This window comes from Corapipo altera, unplaced genomic scaffold (assembly GCF_003945725.1).
Source record: "Corapipo altera isolate COAL_440 unplaced genomic scaffold, ASM394572v1 24, whole genome shotgun sequence".
In the NCBI taxonomy this organism is placed as follows: domain Eukaryota; kingdom Metazoa; phylum Chordata; class Aves; order Passeriformes; family Pipridae; genus Corapipo; species Corapipo altera.
Window position 1 is genome coordinate 296,774 of NW_020884903.1, and position 17,332 is coordinate 314,105.

The 17,332-nt window shown below is 41.4% G+C and overlaps 1 protein-coding gene across 1 annotated transcript; it reads left to right on the forward strand.

Annotated features, from left to right (window-relative positions):
- Positions 1–1,872: 1,872 nt before the first annotated feature.
- Positions 1,873–7,222, forward strand: LOC113950708 (myosin regulatory light chain 2, smooth muscle minor isoform-like). The gene is made up of 4 exons (XM_027650814.1): positions 1,873–1,983; positions 2,240–2,438; positions 2,598–2,759; positions 6,440–7,222. Exons 2-4 carry the CDS (start codon positions 2,255–2,257, stop codon positions 6,610–6,612), a joined length of 519 nt encoding a protein of 172 aa, XP_027506615.1. The 5' UTR covers positions 1,873–1,983; positions 2,240–2,254; the 3' UTR covers positions 6,613–7,222.
- Positions 7,223–17,332: the final 10,110 nt, after the last annotated feature.

Consider the following 17,332-nt stretch of genomic DNA (forward strand, 5'->3'; position numbering starts at 1 on the left):
AGGTTTCATATAACAGCTTTTTAATAGCTTGGAAAACAATACAAGATAGAATAGCATGTTTGCAGTAGGGTTCAATTTAAAGTAACTGATGAAAGAACTTTAAATCAAGAGATCAAATAACTTTTTATAATTGATTTTCAACACACAATTCAGTTGTTCAACATTATCATAGAGTATTTTATTAACTCTATTACTATCTTGGTGTTTCTACAGCTTTCCTGCCCACTCTTACTCTGCATATAATTACCTTGAAACTACATGCCGTGTCTAGTAAGCACAGAGGATTTTTTTACCCAGAACTTTTTTCATGAACAGGTTTCCAATTCAGCAAAGTTTAATATTAGTTTCTATTGCACTTTGAGGCAAATTTTAGAAGAGCGATATTAAAATTCAATGGGGAAGTATTATAAGCTAATTAGACCACGTTCTCAGACCTCACAAGGTAACTCTTCTGGTTTCAGAGGAGGGCAGAGGAAGAAAGTTGAGCTTTCTAGCAATTAAAACATCTCCCTTCAAATTTGGGACTGCAGCTTCTAGATTACATATTAGATTACACATTCATTTCAGTAGGTACACTGCCTAAAATTAATCCATTTACATTTGTAAATATAATTGCTAATTTCAGCAAAAGCCTGTACATCTATTTTTATCTTTCACAGAATGATCAAGGTTGGAAGAGACCTTCAAGATCATCGAGTCCAACCATCAACCTAGTACCACCATAATTCCCAAGTGCCACATTCAGACACCTCTTGAACACTTCCAGAGACAATAACCCTACCACACTCCCTGGGCAACTTATTTCAATGCCTAACCAATGTCTTTACCTCTTAAGAGTTATTGTTTACCAAGATACAGATTGTATACCAACAAAGCTGATAACATGTAGGGGGGGAGTTCAAAGAATGATGATACGGCAGTGCATCTTTCCCATCTGACCTTTTCAGGACTTCTTTGTGTACTAAACAACAGCTTCTTGATGCCCAAATGATTTATGTGGGACTTCAATATGCAAAACACAAACAAGTATTCCGTTCAGAAAAATTTCAAAAACGCAGAAGTGGGCTAAAACTGAACTGCTTCTGAAGCAATTTCAGACCCCATGCTCCTACACTAAAAAGAGCTTGTTCCTCAATTTCTTTGACATCCTACATCAGTAAACGAAGACCGGAAAAATAAGCGTCATCCTTTGCAATGTTTTCGTGAAAAAAAGCTATGCAAAAATAAATCCTCCAACGAGTCTTACAGTGTGTGGCTGCAAGAGGGGCTAAGCCTTGCTCATGCGGGAGTACTCACTTGGAAGACTTAGAGATACAAAGCAGAATTTTTCTGATCCCTGAAGCGAAACACGAGGAAGACTAAAGGTAAGGATAACCCCTCACACCTGTTAATCCGGGCAGTACGTTACCGAAAGATCAGGACGCTTCGTTCATCCCACCGCTATGGCACCACGCGAACTTGGGAACGCTGCGGGCGCCGGCACGGGCTTCAGGAGCACGGACCGAAGCTCCGCCTTCAGTGTGAAGAGTTTTTATGTATATAAAAGAATAACCACACGGGCAGCACTCGCTGAGCCGCAGAAGCCCTCCCGAGCCACCTCTCCGCGGACAGCAGGGCTCTCTCTCCATCCCTTTCCCCGCCGCCCGGCACCTGCAGGCGGCGCACGGGACGGCACCGGCGGCGGCGGAGACTTCCCCCGGGATGCGCCAACGCTACAGAAGCGGGGGGCGGATGGAAGTGGTTGCGGGGACGTGCTGGGCCGGCCGCCGCCGAGGAGGAGGTAGGATGGGCTGCGATCCATAAGGGAATACCCTCGCTGCCGCTTCGCTGCCCCCCCGCCGCCTCTCCCGCCGGTCGTCCCCACCCGCCGCTCAGGAGCACGATGGTTTCTCCAGGAAGAACCGGAGCATCCGCCGCCGCCGCCGGTGCCGCTTCCTCCCTTCCGCGTCTGTCCCGTACCGGGTCCCCACAGCGACCACTGGGGTGAGGGTCCTTTGAAGACAAAAATTTAAGTCCAACCTGCGTCTTCTAATCGTGACTTTCTTTCTGTTTGGGAGCCTGTCTTTCATTTAGTCATACCTTCTGCTTCTCTTTTTCCCTTCTTGATTAGGGAAATATGTTCTGATGAGAGGAAATGGAAGTGTGTTAGAGGTGCAATTTATCATTAAACCTTAGTACATTTTTTTTTAAGTCCTAACTCTGATCTTATTGCATTTACTGTATTTCCTTCTCTCCCTAGTGTACAACAGCCAACATGTCCAGCAAAAAGGCGAAGACGAAGACCACCAAGAAGCGCCCTCAGCGCGCCACTTCCAATGTATTTGCGATGTTTGATCAGTCGCAGATTCAGGAATTCAAGGAGGCCTTCAACATGATCGACCAGAACAGGGATGGCTTCATTGACAAAGAGGACTTGCACGATATGCTCGCCTCCCTTGGTAATGTCCCTTTGCTGTTTATGCTTGCCAAGCCAATTTGTGCTGTTTAAGGGAAATTCCTGAGTTTAGAATATGAGAGGCGTCTCAGTTTGTATTGCACGATTGACATTACTCTTTTAGTTTGAAAACTAAGCCGAATATGAATCCCTTTATTTGTAGGAAAGAATCCAACGGATGAGTACCTAGATGCCATGATGAATGAGGCTCCAGGCCCCATAAACTTCACGATGTTCCTGACCATGTTTGGTGAGAAGTTAAATGGCACTGACCCGGAAGATGTGATCAGGAATGCTTTTGCTTGCTTTGATGAAGAAGCAACAGGTACGTGGGTAAAATTCAGCTGCTTGGCAGGGGTTGGTTTGGGTTTTTTTATGTTGTTTATTTAGGTTTCTAAATAGCATGCTGATTTTTGCACGTTTATAAATGAAGTAATCCTAGATGGCATATTCTATCAAGTAATGAGAATTTGGCTTATTACTGAATGAGAGTAAAAGCTTTCTGGCTGTTCTGTGTCAGTTCTGTGGACTAGTAGTAATGTTCTTCTGTGAGGCTTTGAAGAGTGTTTTAACTAGGCAGTGTGTATGTTCCTCAAAGTGCAAACCAAGATGTATTTGCTATAAGATGAGTTCAAATTGGTAATGTGTGATTTTCTATGTAATTGAAAAAGTAACAGTGTGAAGTCTGTCATACCTCTGCAGTAGGTTGGAGATGCATCTGAATTCTTCAGTGTTTAATATTTCAAGACAGGCCGTCCAGACTTCTTAAACTCTTTTGAACCCTTGTCTTGCTGAGTGTACTTTATGGCTCTGATAACAAATGTCATGTGCAGTGCCCTCACCCACAGCTGTTTGTTTTCAGCTTGCAGGAAGGGCTGTTACTTTAGTGGTCTAAAGATAAAAACTGGGTGGGGTCTAGAAGGTAGAAATGACAGATGGGACTGACTTGCATAGCAAAATGAGGGGAAAAAGGAAAACACAGAGCTCAGTTTTACTATGTCAGACTTTCAAGGTTGTGCCTGTAATCTTGAGGTTAGAGTTTATGCTTTTATTTATTTATTCGTGGAGGCTGAGATTCCTGAGAAGTATATAGTAACTGGGGATGAATCCTTGGGCAATTGTGTGGAATTACAGAGTATCAGCGCTTTGATATATTGTGAACTTGTCTTAGGAGTATGTTGAAATTATGTAGCCTCTGTACTAGAGATGTCACTACACCTATAACTTTCCTCACAACTGTCCATCACAATATTTTAAGTTAGCCTGTGGATATATGCTCTGAACCTTTCAAAGGATATTATTCTGTTTCAAACAGCTATTTTCAGTCTGTGTATTTTAGCACCTTTTGCCTTTTCAAAGAGCATCCCCTTCCTGCTGAGGTGTAGGTAAACAGGCTTTCTGTTGGTAAGGCCTTTTCAAATGTTAATCGACTTCCTCCCTCTCAAGGGAAATCTCTTTACCATCTCCTAGAGAAGGAAGTTCTGTTAGTAGGTTAATTATTTTCTCTCCACAGGTAGCCTGACTCACTGTGCTACAGCGGGTTTTTTTGTGTGCACCAAAACAAGAGCCTATGCATAATGATATAAAGAAAATGGTTGTGCTACCAGTTCTTTTGAACAGGAACTTTCTATGTCTATGTAAACAATAAGTTACTAGTTGGGGCACCCATGTACTGATAAGATTGATTTTATTATCTTTCAACTCTGTGTGGTAAATGTTTTGGTCTAGTCCTATGATGATTTGAGGATAATGGTTCCATAGTCTGTTTTATGTCTTATGCCATCCTCAAATTTTAACCAGGAAACATGTGAGGTAGTTATTCTGTTTTATTGATTTTTGTTATTCTGTTCTTATTGATTTTTTCATAATAGTTAAAATGCACTCTTCAAAATAACGTGTGATGTATTTACAGAACCCATGTTACATTTACCCTTTATTCATTTTATTCTCAGATTGGCTTCTGATCAGTTTGTTCCTTTTAAAAATGTACAAAAGCCTTTCCAGCTATATCAACCTTTTTTCTTTTACTTTTTTTTTCTTCATTTCACGGTGTCCAGATGTGTGTTTGTTATGGGCCTGATTTTCTAGCTCAACATCAGTGTACGTCTTTTGAAAGAGAGTAATACAAATCAGATCCTACTGATGAGGATAAGGCAGTTGTACTTGTTGCGTTTTACTTATGTTTCCTACAGTGCCAATCTAGTTGGGTATGTTGCTTCAGCATTACTATTGTGTGTAGTACTATGGAATTGGTATAAAATTTGTATCAGTCTGCATTTGGAATGATTTTGTCTGCTCTTTGATCCTGCATTGTCATCTATTTTGTGCTGCTTGCAACAGGCTGAATCTGAAGTTTTGCTTCATTTATTTGTTACTCCCCATATACACTGAAGCTGTGTGGGAGAGAGAGTGGGAGTCCCATTTGCTTTACAATTTGTTGTTGCTAAAACTTTTAATGTATTCCTAGTCTGGCAGCCCAGTTCAGTGTTTAAACACCTAGCTATTCAGACAGGAGCAATTAAGTCCTCGAGGCAGCACCAAAGGCCTTGCATTCTTTGAATACTAATCCTTATGTCATCTCTCATCACCACTTGGTCTCTGTAGGATTGCTGAAACAGTCTAATCTGTTTAGCTGCTTTTTCCTCTTCTTTACACAAAGAACTCCAATATTTGACCTGATTAAGATGGGCCCAGCTAACCGAACATTCTCCCTGTTTTTGAAGTATGAGATAGCTGCTAGCCTTCTTGATTTGGAGTCAGTATCCAAAGGCTGGTCTACACTGGAATATGATACTGTTTTCATTAGCATATGCTGAAACATGTTTTTGTTTCCCTTCCCTGCAGCGCCACCGTGCTAATTTGTCATGCTCATTGACTGCTTTTTGGTCCCAATTCCCTGTTTGGTTTTATCTCTCTAATGAACTCTTGTTTGCTTAAGTTATTCATCTCTCCAAAGTAGAACTTTTTTATCACATTCTAATTGAATATACATCAGTTGGTGTGGATGTCTACATATGATTTCCAGCTGTTCCACAGAGTTTACTTGTCTTCTTTTTGGAACATACTTCTACCTCCTCTGTTCTGTTATCGATATTTCTCCAACTACAGTTCAATAACCAATTTCTTTCTCATATGAAGGAACTACTGTGCTTATAAAGACATGGCCGGTCTAATTTCAGCATTTAGCAGTTTTTGCATTCTACCATCTACCATTTGTTATGCACATTCCTTTTTTCATCTCTAAATTTTCCTGGAATTACTTGGCAACTGGTGGTTCTGCCCACCTCTTGAAATGGAATTAGCAGAAGATACCTAGAAAATGCTCATTTTTATATCTTCATAAATTTCCTCAAAAATCGTATGCTAATATTTTAGCATAAAGTAAATAGTATCTCCTACCTTTTTTTTTTTACTGGGTTCTCCACCTTTACCTCTCCACAGTAAACATACTTCCTCCCTCCTGAGTTAACTTGCTCAGTCCTGTCTGAAAGTCTTTTCTGTTATAAACTCCCTGGATGCTTGCCAGGATTTCACTGTATCCACGTAAACTGCCTCCAGCAATGCTGTTGTGCATCAGCGAAGAGCCAAATGGTGGTTATTTACTCCCAAGAGGAAACTAGTTTATAGAGGATGTGCAAATATATCTAATTAAGTCAAGAAAAATATAATTTGTTTAAGAGAACTGCTTGTGTAATGAAGACTAGCAGTGACAGGAACTTGTTTTTCCACTTTGAGCCGTTGAAGATCAGGAAATGGAAATAGGTGTTATTATATTACAGCAGGTCAGGCCTTGTTTTCAAAAATCTGTATGAAATGCATTAAACTTCCCTCCCTTTCCCTTTGCAGTCAAGGAATTTCTTTAGAATGCAATTAAGAAAATATTTTGTTCTCTCAGTGCAAATGCTTATGCTGTGTTAGTTAATTGCATGTCTGTCCTGCTGCTTTTGGAGAGCCAGCTAAGACACCCGGCTTCCCTTTTGTGTCTCTCTGTATGTCTCATTCCAGGGTTCATCCAGGAAGACTACCTGCGGGAGCTGCTGACAACAATGGGAGACAGGTTCACGGATGAAGAGGTGGACGAGCTGTACAGAGAGGCACCCATCGACAAAAAGGGGAATTTCAACTACATCGAGTTCACACGCATCCTGAAACATGGAGCAAAGGACAAGGATGACTGAGCAAATCCATGCATACCTGCAGATAGCTGCTTTATTTTTCTCCATTAATTTTATTTCTCAGGATCTGTTTTTTTCTTTTTTTTTTTCTTGTTGGGACCTTTTGCATACATTTTTAGCATTCCAGCTTTTTCACTCTGTGGCTCAGGCACACCTGCACCTTTGTAATAAGACTGGAAATGGGCAGGGAGAGAGGATGGCTTACAGTGATAGAGGCTGAGGGACAAAGATCAGGGAGTGTGGAGGCCCAGGTAAAATGTCAGTGCTACTCATCCTAGCTAGATTACATTTACATTTTTAATGGTAACTTTTCAAATAAACCACTGCTCTATTAAGTACATAGTTAAAATTTTCATGCTAGAAGTGGACTGTTTATCTAATGATATGTGTAAATACTTTTGCAACTGTATGCAGTCGTGTTGTTACCTATTTTTGCCTTAAAAATGATGCATAAGTCACTTAAGCATACTGATGTTTGTACTTCAGCGACTGAGTACTTTGCCTGCTACTGTGAGCACACACAATGAAGAAGAAATTCCCATCTTTCAAATTTTAGTGTATTGTAGATTAATCATTCTGTCCAAGACTTGCACATTAAACACTTTAAATCTTATTATGTGTCTATTTTATCACCTCGGTGCCTCCATTTCTCGACACTGAGTACTATATTAATGCCACTTTTAAAAAACTTATAAACTTAAATCCTAGTGTTTTCTTTAAAGCAAGATGTCATATGTGGGTAGATTTGCTTGAGTGATGCTTCTTACCAGATCTGGGGGGCTGCCAATATTGCATTAATTACATTTCATTGCAACCATTTATTATTTTCTTTCTTTTATCTTCCTATCTTTTTTTTCAAAACACAGTGAGAACATGGCTGGATGAAGAAGGAGGCTGTGCTGTCTTTGTCTTTTTTCTGTATCAAAATGTTATTCTTGGTTTCCAAAGGAAACAATATACACTATATTTTTAAGAGTGCTGAGAGTGGTGCTTTGGGTGTGTGAGATGGAGGCATTCCTTTTTATTCCATTTCTCATAATCGTATCTCTAGTTCTTGTGGTACGGATCACAAAGCAGATTTGCTACAGCATTCTGAAGCAACTTTGCCATAATCTGAATGCTTGTGGTTCTGAGTTTTTTTGGTTTTGAGAGAAAGGGTGATCAGAGCCTCTTCTTACACTTTTAGGAATTACGCTGTTAATCCCTTCAGAATTTACATTACAAAATTGAGACATTTGGCTGAGAGGTTTTGCTGTTTCTTGGTAAGCTGCTATTGTGAACTTAACTTTTAATAAATGTCATTAGAGTACAGTGATTAAAGCTCTGAAGTTCCTGCTCTACCTCAGTCCCAGGGAGATTTGCAAAGGAGTGGGAGCTGTGCACAAAAAGATGATCTGGTGCTGATGACAGTAGGCCTGTAAGAAGAGTATGGAAGTTGCTGAAAACTAGAGAGGAGGAAAAGGTTCAAAACGGATTTAGAAGCTGACCTCGAAATGCTTCGTAAATGTTTTCCCTCAGTTGCTGCTTTTTTACAGAAAAAAATATCTACGTTTAGAGAGGGCAGAAATTAAAAACTCGAACAAGAACTGTTGCAAACTATGAGTGGAACCACCTTTGATGCGGCTGAAGGAGGCGAAGTCGTCCCGCCACCGCCTGGGGCCAGCCCCCCACCGGCATGTCCGCAGGGCCTCCGGGCTCTTCCCGAGTGGAGCGGGAGGGAGCTTGAGCCATACCTGGAGCCATCAGCAGGTGGCAGCACAGCTCCTGGCACTAACGCCGCTAGAGGGCGAGCGGCTCCCAACGCAAACTTTTGCTGATTTTTTGTTTGTTTGTTTGTTTGGGGTTTTTTAAATCCCGAAGAGCTCGTTTGGTGTAGCGAACACAGGGGAGAATATGCTCCGTTCCCACAGAAGCCCCCTCGCTCCTGCCTTAACATGGGCTAATGCTGTCAGGATTTTTCACATTGCAGCTTTTGCACACGGCAAATTTTTGGCTCTTTAATCAATTTCGTTTGTTACAGAAAAGAGTAAAACGAGGCCTCTGCAAGCGGTTCTTACAGGCCTACATGTACAAACACACATGTGGCATACGTTTGGAAAAGATTGGGTTTCAAAAAGACTTATGCCCTTACTTGTAACTCAAACCAGAGACGCTGCTTGTGCATTTCATTCCTCGGTATCCCAGAGAGCGCTCTTCTTGTTTTGTTAAGATTAGCTTTGAAAAAACTACCCTAAATTCAAATTTATATGTTTGCAAAACTTTGTTTACATATGAAAGCCTAAAACCTGCGATATAAGCTAAACTGCTGAGTGAGGCAGCTGGTATTTACCTACAGCAATAAATGCCAATTGTTAAACCCCAGTGCTTGCTTACGGGCGAGAGTTGTGTTGCTGTATAGCAACGCCTATATGACACTTGTCTTGTAATGATAAACTATAGTTCACTAATGCTATTGTTCTTAGCCTTGCCTTTGGGAGAATCTTTGTTTTACTCTCAAGTTTAGTGGCATTTAATGCTCCATAAAAATATGTCAGAGAGAATGATAAAAATGGACTTTTGGTGGGTAATTCAGAGGCCTGGGATTTCTCTTGTGAAGAAATTTTAAACCTCTGCTCAGCTCTGATGCAGAGGGTGCCTTAGAGTCTGTGTCTGTCTGGAACCAGAAACACTGGTTTTGTAGACTAATTGCAGTTCTTAGTCCTGGCAAAATCAGTCTCAGTAAGAGCCACACAGAACTTTCCAGTGTTCTCACTGAAGTGGATCAGCAGAATTTGAAGGCATTTGTCGTGGGATGTCTTTCTCCTTTTATTTTTATTATTAATTCAGTTGTTTTGTAGCTAGGTCACTTCAGTGGAGGGTGAGAACAATGTGGCCTTGAATCCCCTAAGCTAGAAGGGAGAATTAAAAGTAGGTCTGCAACATTCAGGCTGAATGTTAAACCACTGAACAATTGAATAAGGGAGGGTGGAACCATCACAGGCAGCTGTGTTTCTTACTGTGCCTTTGTTTTTTTCTTTTTTTTTTTTTTTTGCAAATGAAGGAGCTTAGGCAGTGATTCCAGCAGAAGGAATAAAAGAGATCAATTCTACCTGAAGACTCTTTCCTGCTCTTCAAGGTGAAGCTCCCAAAAGCTATGACTCACATATGGGGTTGGGATGCTTGTTTCCTGTGGTTGCAGAGGCAACAGAGCTGAACTGTCAATGAGTTTTAGCTTATAAACCGTTTCCTCTCCAGGACTGCTTGTGAGAAGCAGTGCCTCACCAGGGAACTGTCTCACACATCCTGTATCTGGCTTAACACCCCCCACGCAAACTCCCGGCAGTGTAGGTAATAGCTTGTAAAGGTTCTCACCGCCTTTACACTGATTGAATGTTGTGTGCTGTAAACTGCTGTGGCTCAGCACCTGATTATCCTTCAGCAACTCAGCTATCTCTGTACCAGGGCAGTCATTTTCTGAGCTGTGCTGTCCCTACTTGTGAATTACACCCCTAACTCCGGTAGAAAGGGCAGTGGTGACTCCTTACTTCCTCTTCAGTATTTCTTGTTGATGAGATTCAGCAGATCCTTACTCAATATGCTTGTTTTAATAGTTACTAATTTTAGAGCCTAACTCCCCCGGATGGGGAGAGAGCAGCATCTGTCAGTCTGGCAGGCACGCCTCACTGTGAATAGTACCAATGATGTCAAGCATTCTTCCCTGCCAGCCAGATACCAAGTAGCAGCTATTTATTACAGCAACATCCAAATGTCAAATAGAACGGTGCTTGGTCTAAAAACTGCGGGAGTCTGAAGAGAATTCCTGTCACCAGGGTGGTAGCGTCTAAATCCAAGGCACTTGGTCTGACCTTTGCAGACGGTTTCCTAGCGGCAGGCATGGCTCATACTGCGATTCAAATAACCTTACCTAACTGCTGACTCATGCGTAGTTCCACTCGGTGCGTCCCACTGCTTAAGTATAAAAATTGTCTCCGTAGCACTCATTAGCTGTGAAAGGCAAACCTAACTAGAGTTCCTATGTAATCATCATGAGATCAGAAGTGTCATGCAAACTGAGTACTTAAAAACATAAAAAAGCGTTCACACGACTTCAATAGGGATGCATACCAGTCCCAGCAGGCTTCTTTCAGTGAGTAGGTAAGACTTGCAAATTCAAGATACTTGCAGCTGGAAACTTCCCTTTCAAATAACTGCAGGTCACTGTGACATTGGAAATGGTTGCAAAAAGCTACAGTGAGACCACAATCATGGCACGCTGCACCACCCCTCCTGGCGCCCCCTCCCCGCCTCCCCAACACATACACAAGATTTCCTGGGAAATCTACTCAGCTTCATGCCCCACAGCCCTAGCAAGCTTCAAAGCTATGGGGCTGGAGTTAGTTAAAAGGAGAGTTGACAAGTTTTATGTTAGCAAGATAAGCTCCTGAAGTTTGTGATACATTTTTGGAAGAGAATTAAATGGAACAAAATTACTTGTAACTAGTGCTTGCCTGTTTCGTTCTTTTACTGATTCAGGGGATAAGGTATTGTATCTTTATTAGAAACTGAGATATATGTTGTGCAAAACACAAGTTATAACACTATTATTGCTATCCTGTTAGCAAAGACAGGAACTTGGCCATGAATCCAAACCCTTCTACTTTGCCTGCCCTCCTTATCTGCTAATTAAAAAAATATTAATAAAAAGGTAGCAATGCAATTTTCAATTGTTAGAAGGCAACATTTCTTTCAGACTTTGACTTTTTTTGTGATTAATTGAACATGACTTTATAACAACTAACAGTAAGTGGTTTCTCCTCTCTAACAAGTCTAGGTAGGCAAACTGTTGTTTATTGGTGCTTTTTAGCACATTCACCTATTCCACAGCCTCTGCCCAAGTTAGACAGAGAACAGCAACACTGTTACAACTGTATTTGGGGATGCCCTACTAATTGCAGACCTAAGAGGAAGGAGGAGTCATCAAACTTGTACAAAAGGATGAGTAAAGAATACACTGCAAAAATGCAGAACTCTGACTCACTCACTGGAAGATGACTAGGGACTACCTGAACCCCCAAAGAGGAGGATAAACTGGTGCCATGAAGTGCAAGTTATAACTATGCAATAAGCAGAAACCCCACCTGATAACAGCTAATTCTGAATTTGGAAGCAAGTTGCAATGTGGATGAGACAGCAATCAGAAGACAGTGATGAGGCTTGTAGGAAGTACTTGGCTTTATTCTGTTCCTGTTGCAAAGCATGCAGCCTGCTGCCCCTGAAATTTTCTGCCCCAAGCTCTGGACACAGATTTTGGGTGGCTGAGTAGCCATCTAAACTAATGAAGATTAAAACATCAGAAAGATAAGATAGGGCTGAGGCACTCAAGTATTTCCTGATGCAGCTGAGCAGAGATATGACTCCCTAGTTGAGATACCAGTAGTCAGCCTTCTCCAGAGGCTGAACACCAATGCCTGGTCAACAATTTATGTAGCCCCATACTTTGGCAGCCGACAGGAGCTTTTTCAGGGTTCTGTTTCCTATCTTATGTTTGACTCTGTCTCCTCTCTTCCCAGCCTTAATGCAAGCACTTGAATGTGTCATGCCTTCCATGTGTCAGGGGCCTGCATCTACCCTTTCTGTTACAAGCCTTACATACACATGATGAAGGGTTAAGACCTTCAAGAAAGAAAGGCATTCTCTTCCCTATTTTGTGTACCACACCTTGGGCCTCACTTTGAGATAAGATCCAAAGTAACTAATAAGTTGTAAGGCAGGCTTTGCAAATTTTGATGAGCAAAAATTCAAGCACCTCCAGGATTAAAGAGTATTTCAGTGGCAGCTTTGAAAATGCTGTACCTCAGACATTTCAGGTTCTTGGGTGAAAGTGCAGATCAGATTCTTGTGCACACCTCTGGATGCAGAACACGTGACAAACTGTCATCTGAGGGCAGTGGATGAGTGTGCTAGGAGAACAGGAGACTCTTTGGCTGATGCTCTTATTAGTGATGCCTGGAAGATCTTATCCTATGCCAGATTTTCAGGGCCGGTAATTATGTCTCTTCCACTGCTGATTTTAAGAATTGCTAAGAAAGAGCAAGTATCAAACAAAGGGGTTCTGAGTGCTTATTTTCGCATGGCTTTCCTCGCTTGACGGGTGCTTTACACCTGTGTGATTGACTGGATTATTCTTACCCAGGATAGATTTAGTGCTCACACACACCCTTTGCAGGAATGTTTTTGTTACCTACTGGTGTTTTTTTAAGTGACTATAAAGGCAAGGAAAGCATTTGGGAGATGCTGTTACTATGAATGGGTTAGGGTATGTTTATTTTAGTTATTTCTTCTCCTTCCAATTCCTCCATGCCTTCTTTAAGCCTATTCACAGACTGTGCTTCTACAGGCAAATTGAGTTCACTGAGGCTCACCTAAAAAGGCCATTTCAGCAACATTATGCAAGTTTCCAGTATTTACTTTCACATACCAATACATAATTCTGGCTTATTCCTTGACTCCACTTTTCTTAGCTTTGGGGTGTGGGATGAGTTCTTTTTTTTTTAAGGTACAGTTTGCTTGAGTTTCAGCCTCTAATCACTATTACATTAATGACTAACCTATACAGTTTGCCCAATTTTCTCTCTGTGGCATTTGGAATTTTCATTTGGTGTATTTCCTTGCATTTCTCTGCTATATGCTGCTGATGTCAGTCCTCTGTGACATCTGGGCATGTTCTTACACGGTGCACAAAGGTTCATTCCAAGCTTTTGTTCCCAAAAGCCAAGGAAAAAAGCACTGTATAAAATCTGTTTAGAACAGAAGTTGGTTGGGGACAAGAAGTTTTATCCCTGGAAATGAAAGCAATGTGGCATGAAGGTATTTGTAATATGGGTTTCTTTTAATGAATCTTAGCCACTTAGTTAACTGAAGACATTAAATTGGTCTTTCCCTAAAGTAAGTAATTAACTTTCAACACAGAAAATTAAATTGCTTAAGATTATTACACAGCTATCTGAACAATACTTCTAGTGTCTTGTTGCTTTTATTGCTTTTTTGCCCCTGGCATTTTGTATGTAATCATCCAGACACCACGAGACATATTGATTAAATAATTTGGGCCCCTTTGCACAGTATAATCTTGTTTTATATAATCTTATGCAATATGTTATTACTGTAGCTAAGTACTGAGTAAGAACAGAGCTAAGAGAGAAACTTTGGGCAATGTCAGTCTGTTCTATCGTCCATAGCCAGAAGTAGTTTGGACTTCTAAAATAAGCTATATCTTATATACATAGGAAAAAGACTGACTCCTGAGTTGACTTTAGTAGACATTTTGATATTAGCCTGAGCATATTTCCTCTTACTAAAAAACCTATCTGAAAAGCAACTTCTGTGCCAATGCTCCCAGGGCTCCAGAGAGGTGAGCAGGTCTCTCTCCATGTTTGTACAATGTCGAGCAAAATGGGGGTTGGGGTGTGTGTGTGAAAATATAATTTCATAAGGCATTTCCATAATAAAAATAATGAGTACTTTTTCAGTAGATGTAACAAAAGCTATGTTTAAACAGCTTCCACTGGGCCCTCTCTAACTCATAGGAGCAACAGTTTCACCTCTGACTTTGGCTAGTCTGGTTTAGCAGCTTTCTGCTAGCAATGTTGTAGATAACAAGTGGCAACCAAAATATCTCAAGGCTGCTTCATCCTTTCTTATCCCCCAGTCTAATGACAAAAGAAGACAATTGGACCTTGTTTGCTAAATACATGTTGTGCTTTATCTTGCATTTTGGCTTATGTTGTCATCATGTTGCTAATCATCATTTTGTGACACTGTCTGCACAGCTCCCCCACTGCAACATGGGCATGGTATCACAAAAGAGCAAACACAAGCCTTGGCACCTGTTGACAACTGTTGTTTAGAGAGAAGTTGTTCCTTTTGCCAGCCAGTGAAACATCAGAACTCCAGGCCACTAAATAAATGCTATTATCTTCATCTGGGCACCATATGGTTTGCGTGCTCTGACTGTAGATGAGCCACAGCGCTCCAAGCAGTCAGCTGAGAGACCTAGCTTTCAGCCTCAGTAGCTATCTGCTTTAGCAGCAGTAAGGATTCCACACTGGTGTGCTGTTAAGAGAATCAAGAAAAGCCTCTCATAAAGTACCAAAAGGATTTGGCTCCCTTGTAGAAGTGCTGAAGTTTCTGCTGACCCTTCCAGGCATGGATGAATAAGTAACCTAGCTGTTTAACATCACTTGCTCTGCACAGCCTACAGGTCTGCGCCCTGGGGTATCTGCAGTTCTGATGCTGCCTCTGAGAACTGATCTTGTACTCAGGTGACCAAAACTGTGGCTTAAATGACCTCATCTCGCCTCAATCTCATCTCATCTCATCTCATCTCATGCGGCTTTCATCATGTCTTGCAAAAGAAGTCCACTCTACATTGGAGTCTTGCTTTGGCACCTTGCTTGAATGGACAGAACCAACATGTGCATAGCTGGAGGTGACTGGGTTAAATGTGTCAACAGGCTGAGTCCTTTCATGAAGAGAAAGAGGAAATGAGGTCTGAATTCCTAGAGTAGCACAAATTAGTGAGCTACTAAGAGCCCCCAGAGAAGTTCCCAGAGAGCCTCACACTTAATCCAGGTAATTATAGCTGCAGGTGGCTATAAGCATGAGTCATGTAGGTGAAAGTAGTGCTGAAGACACAGCAAGACTGGTTTTATAAGCCTAGGAACTCAGCTCAACTATTACTCCACTATTTTATTTACCTTACTGGCAAGACACCCTCAACCCTTGCACTAAGAGCTAGCCAAAGTACAGTACGCTATTGCCATTTAAAACACCCAGGACTGGGACAAGATGTATTGGCCAAACATCCATGCAATTAATCCAGTACACATACATGTCTGACAGGGAAATTTTGGCTCTGTGCCTGCAACTCACTTTTTAACAAGTGAAGATCTGTTTCAATCCTAAAGGGTTACAAAGGCACTTCCGGTTTTGAGAACATGAGATAACTACGGTAACAAATGACTTCATCATCTACCAATAATGTCTACCAAACATGTCACACAGGTTTTGCTAAGGAACTTAAAACTTTCAGATTTCATAGTGAACTTAGGCTTCAAACTCTTTAGAGAGTGAACTGTACTTTTCTTGTCCTACCTGCTTAGATGCCTGATTGTCTGGAGTGATCTTTTAATTTACTTTTTTTTTAATAGACGACTCATAACATATCTAATGTTCTAGGCTGAGCTGAACAGCTTCATTGTTATTTCCAACCTAAAGGCACATTTAGTTTACCATATGATGATGTCTTTGGGCCTAACTTGTGTCCTGCTCCTTCACAGCCCGAGTCCAGTAATATGCTGAACATGTTTAGCATGGGTGGACAGCATGGAGTTAAGCACAAATTCAGTGGCATCTCACACAAAATCACGACTGATGAGACTTAGGCATTTTGTACCTCAGCTTAGTGTCTAGAGCTTACATATGGCAAGTAGAGACCTGGGTGCAATTTCCTTTTGAACCTGAGAAGGCTCAAGCATCTTAAAGCAGAAGCTGTCATACAATGAGACCTTTTTCTACTCTTCCAGTTGAAGCTGGACTTTTGAAGGATTGTCTGATTCACAGGAGGACAATGGAAGACACAAAGAGCCAGCATATGTGCCCAGCTCTGTAACTCAGAAGTTTCTGAAGCACTTGGGCTCCTTCAGTGTGAGGCCCAAATCAGTTCATCTGTTTTATTCAAAGCAAAAAATTCCTTATAAGAAGCCAGGCCTGCATTCTCTCCTGAGAAGTGTCCTTATTGAACTGTAAAAGTAGGTTCAGAATTATATTCTTTTTTCCACTTTCTTTTTCACTTTGTACATACCCTTATTATTGGCATTTCTTTTTGTCCAATTAAGAGACATCCCTTCCTAGTATGATGGTTGATAACAGTCTCATTTTTGCATATAAAAATTTTTCTTATTATGACTATAGTACTGGTGAACTGCAGACGCAAATTGGGTGTTGGGACTTCATTTGCTGCATTAGTCATTATGGCAATTTCTAATATAGGATCTGAGTTATTCAGCATTATTGAATTTTAAATATGTCCTACTTCAAGGAATACATTATTCTAATTTGTGAACGTCTGGTGTACAAATAGATGTTAGGATGAGATGCCATCCAAAGGGACCTTGACAGGCTTGAGAGGTGGGTCTGGATGAATCTCAAGAAGTTCGACAAGGCCAAGTGCAATGTCCTGCACCTAGGTCAATCCCAGGCACAAATACAGGCTGGGGACTGAATGGATTGAGAGAAGCCCTAAGGAGAAAGACTTGGGAGTTTTTGTTGACAAGAAACTCAACATGATCTGGCAATGTGCACTTGCAGCCCAGAAAGCCAACCATAATCTGGGCTGCATCAAAAGCAGCATGGTCAGCAGGTCAAGGGAGGTGATTCTCCACCTTTACTCCGATCTCATGTGACCTCACCTGGAGTGTTGCATCCAGCTCTGGGGTCCTCAGCACAGGAAAGACATGGACATGTTGGAGTAGGTCCAGAGGAGGAACATGAAGATGATCAGAGGCCTGGAACACCTCCTGTGAAGACAGGCTGAGAGAGCTGGGGTTGTTCAGCTTGGAGAAGAGAATGCTCTGGGGATACCTCACTGCAGTTTTCCAGTACCTAAAGGGGGCCTACAGGAAAGCCAGAGAGGGACTTTTTATAGGACAAGGGGGAATAGCTTTAAACTGAAAGAGAGTAGTTT

What these genes read in the sequence shown, in the direction of transcription:
- LOC113950708 (XM_027650814.1), top strand. Translation starts at nt 2,255, where the DNA reads ATGTCCAGCAAAAAGGCGAAGACGAAGACCACCAAGAAGCGCCCTCAG. An exon ending in CGATATGCTCGCCTCCCTTG is followed by an intron (nt 2,439 to 2,597) that starts GTAATGTCCCTT and finishes CTTTATTTGTAG; the next exon opens with GAAAGAATCCAACGGATGAG. An exon ending in CTTTGATGAAGAAGCAACAG is followed by an intron (nt 2,760 to 6,439) that starts GTACGTGGGTAA and finishes GTCTCATTCCAG; the next exon opens with GGTTCATCCAGGAAGACTAC.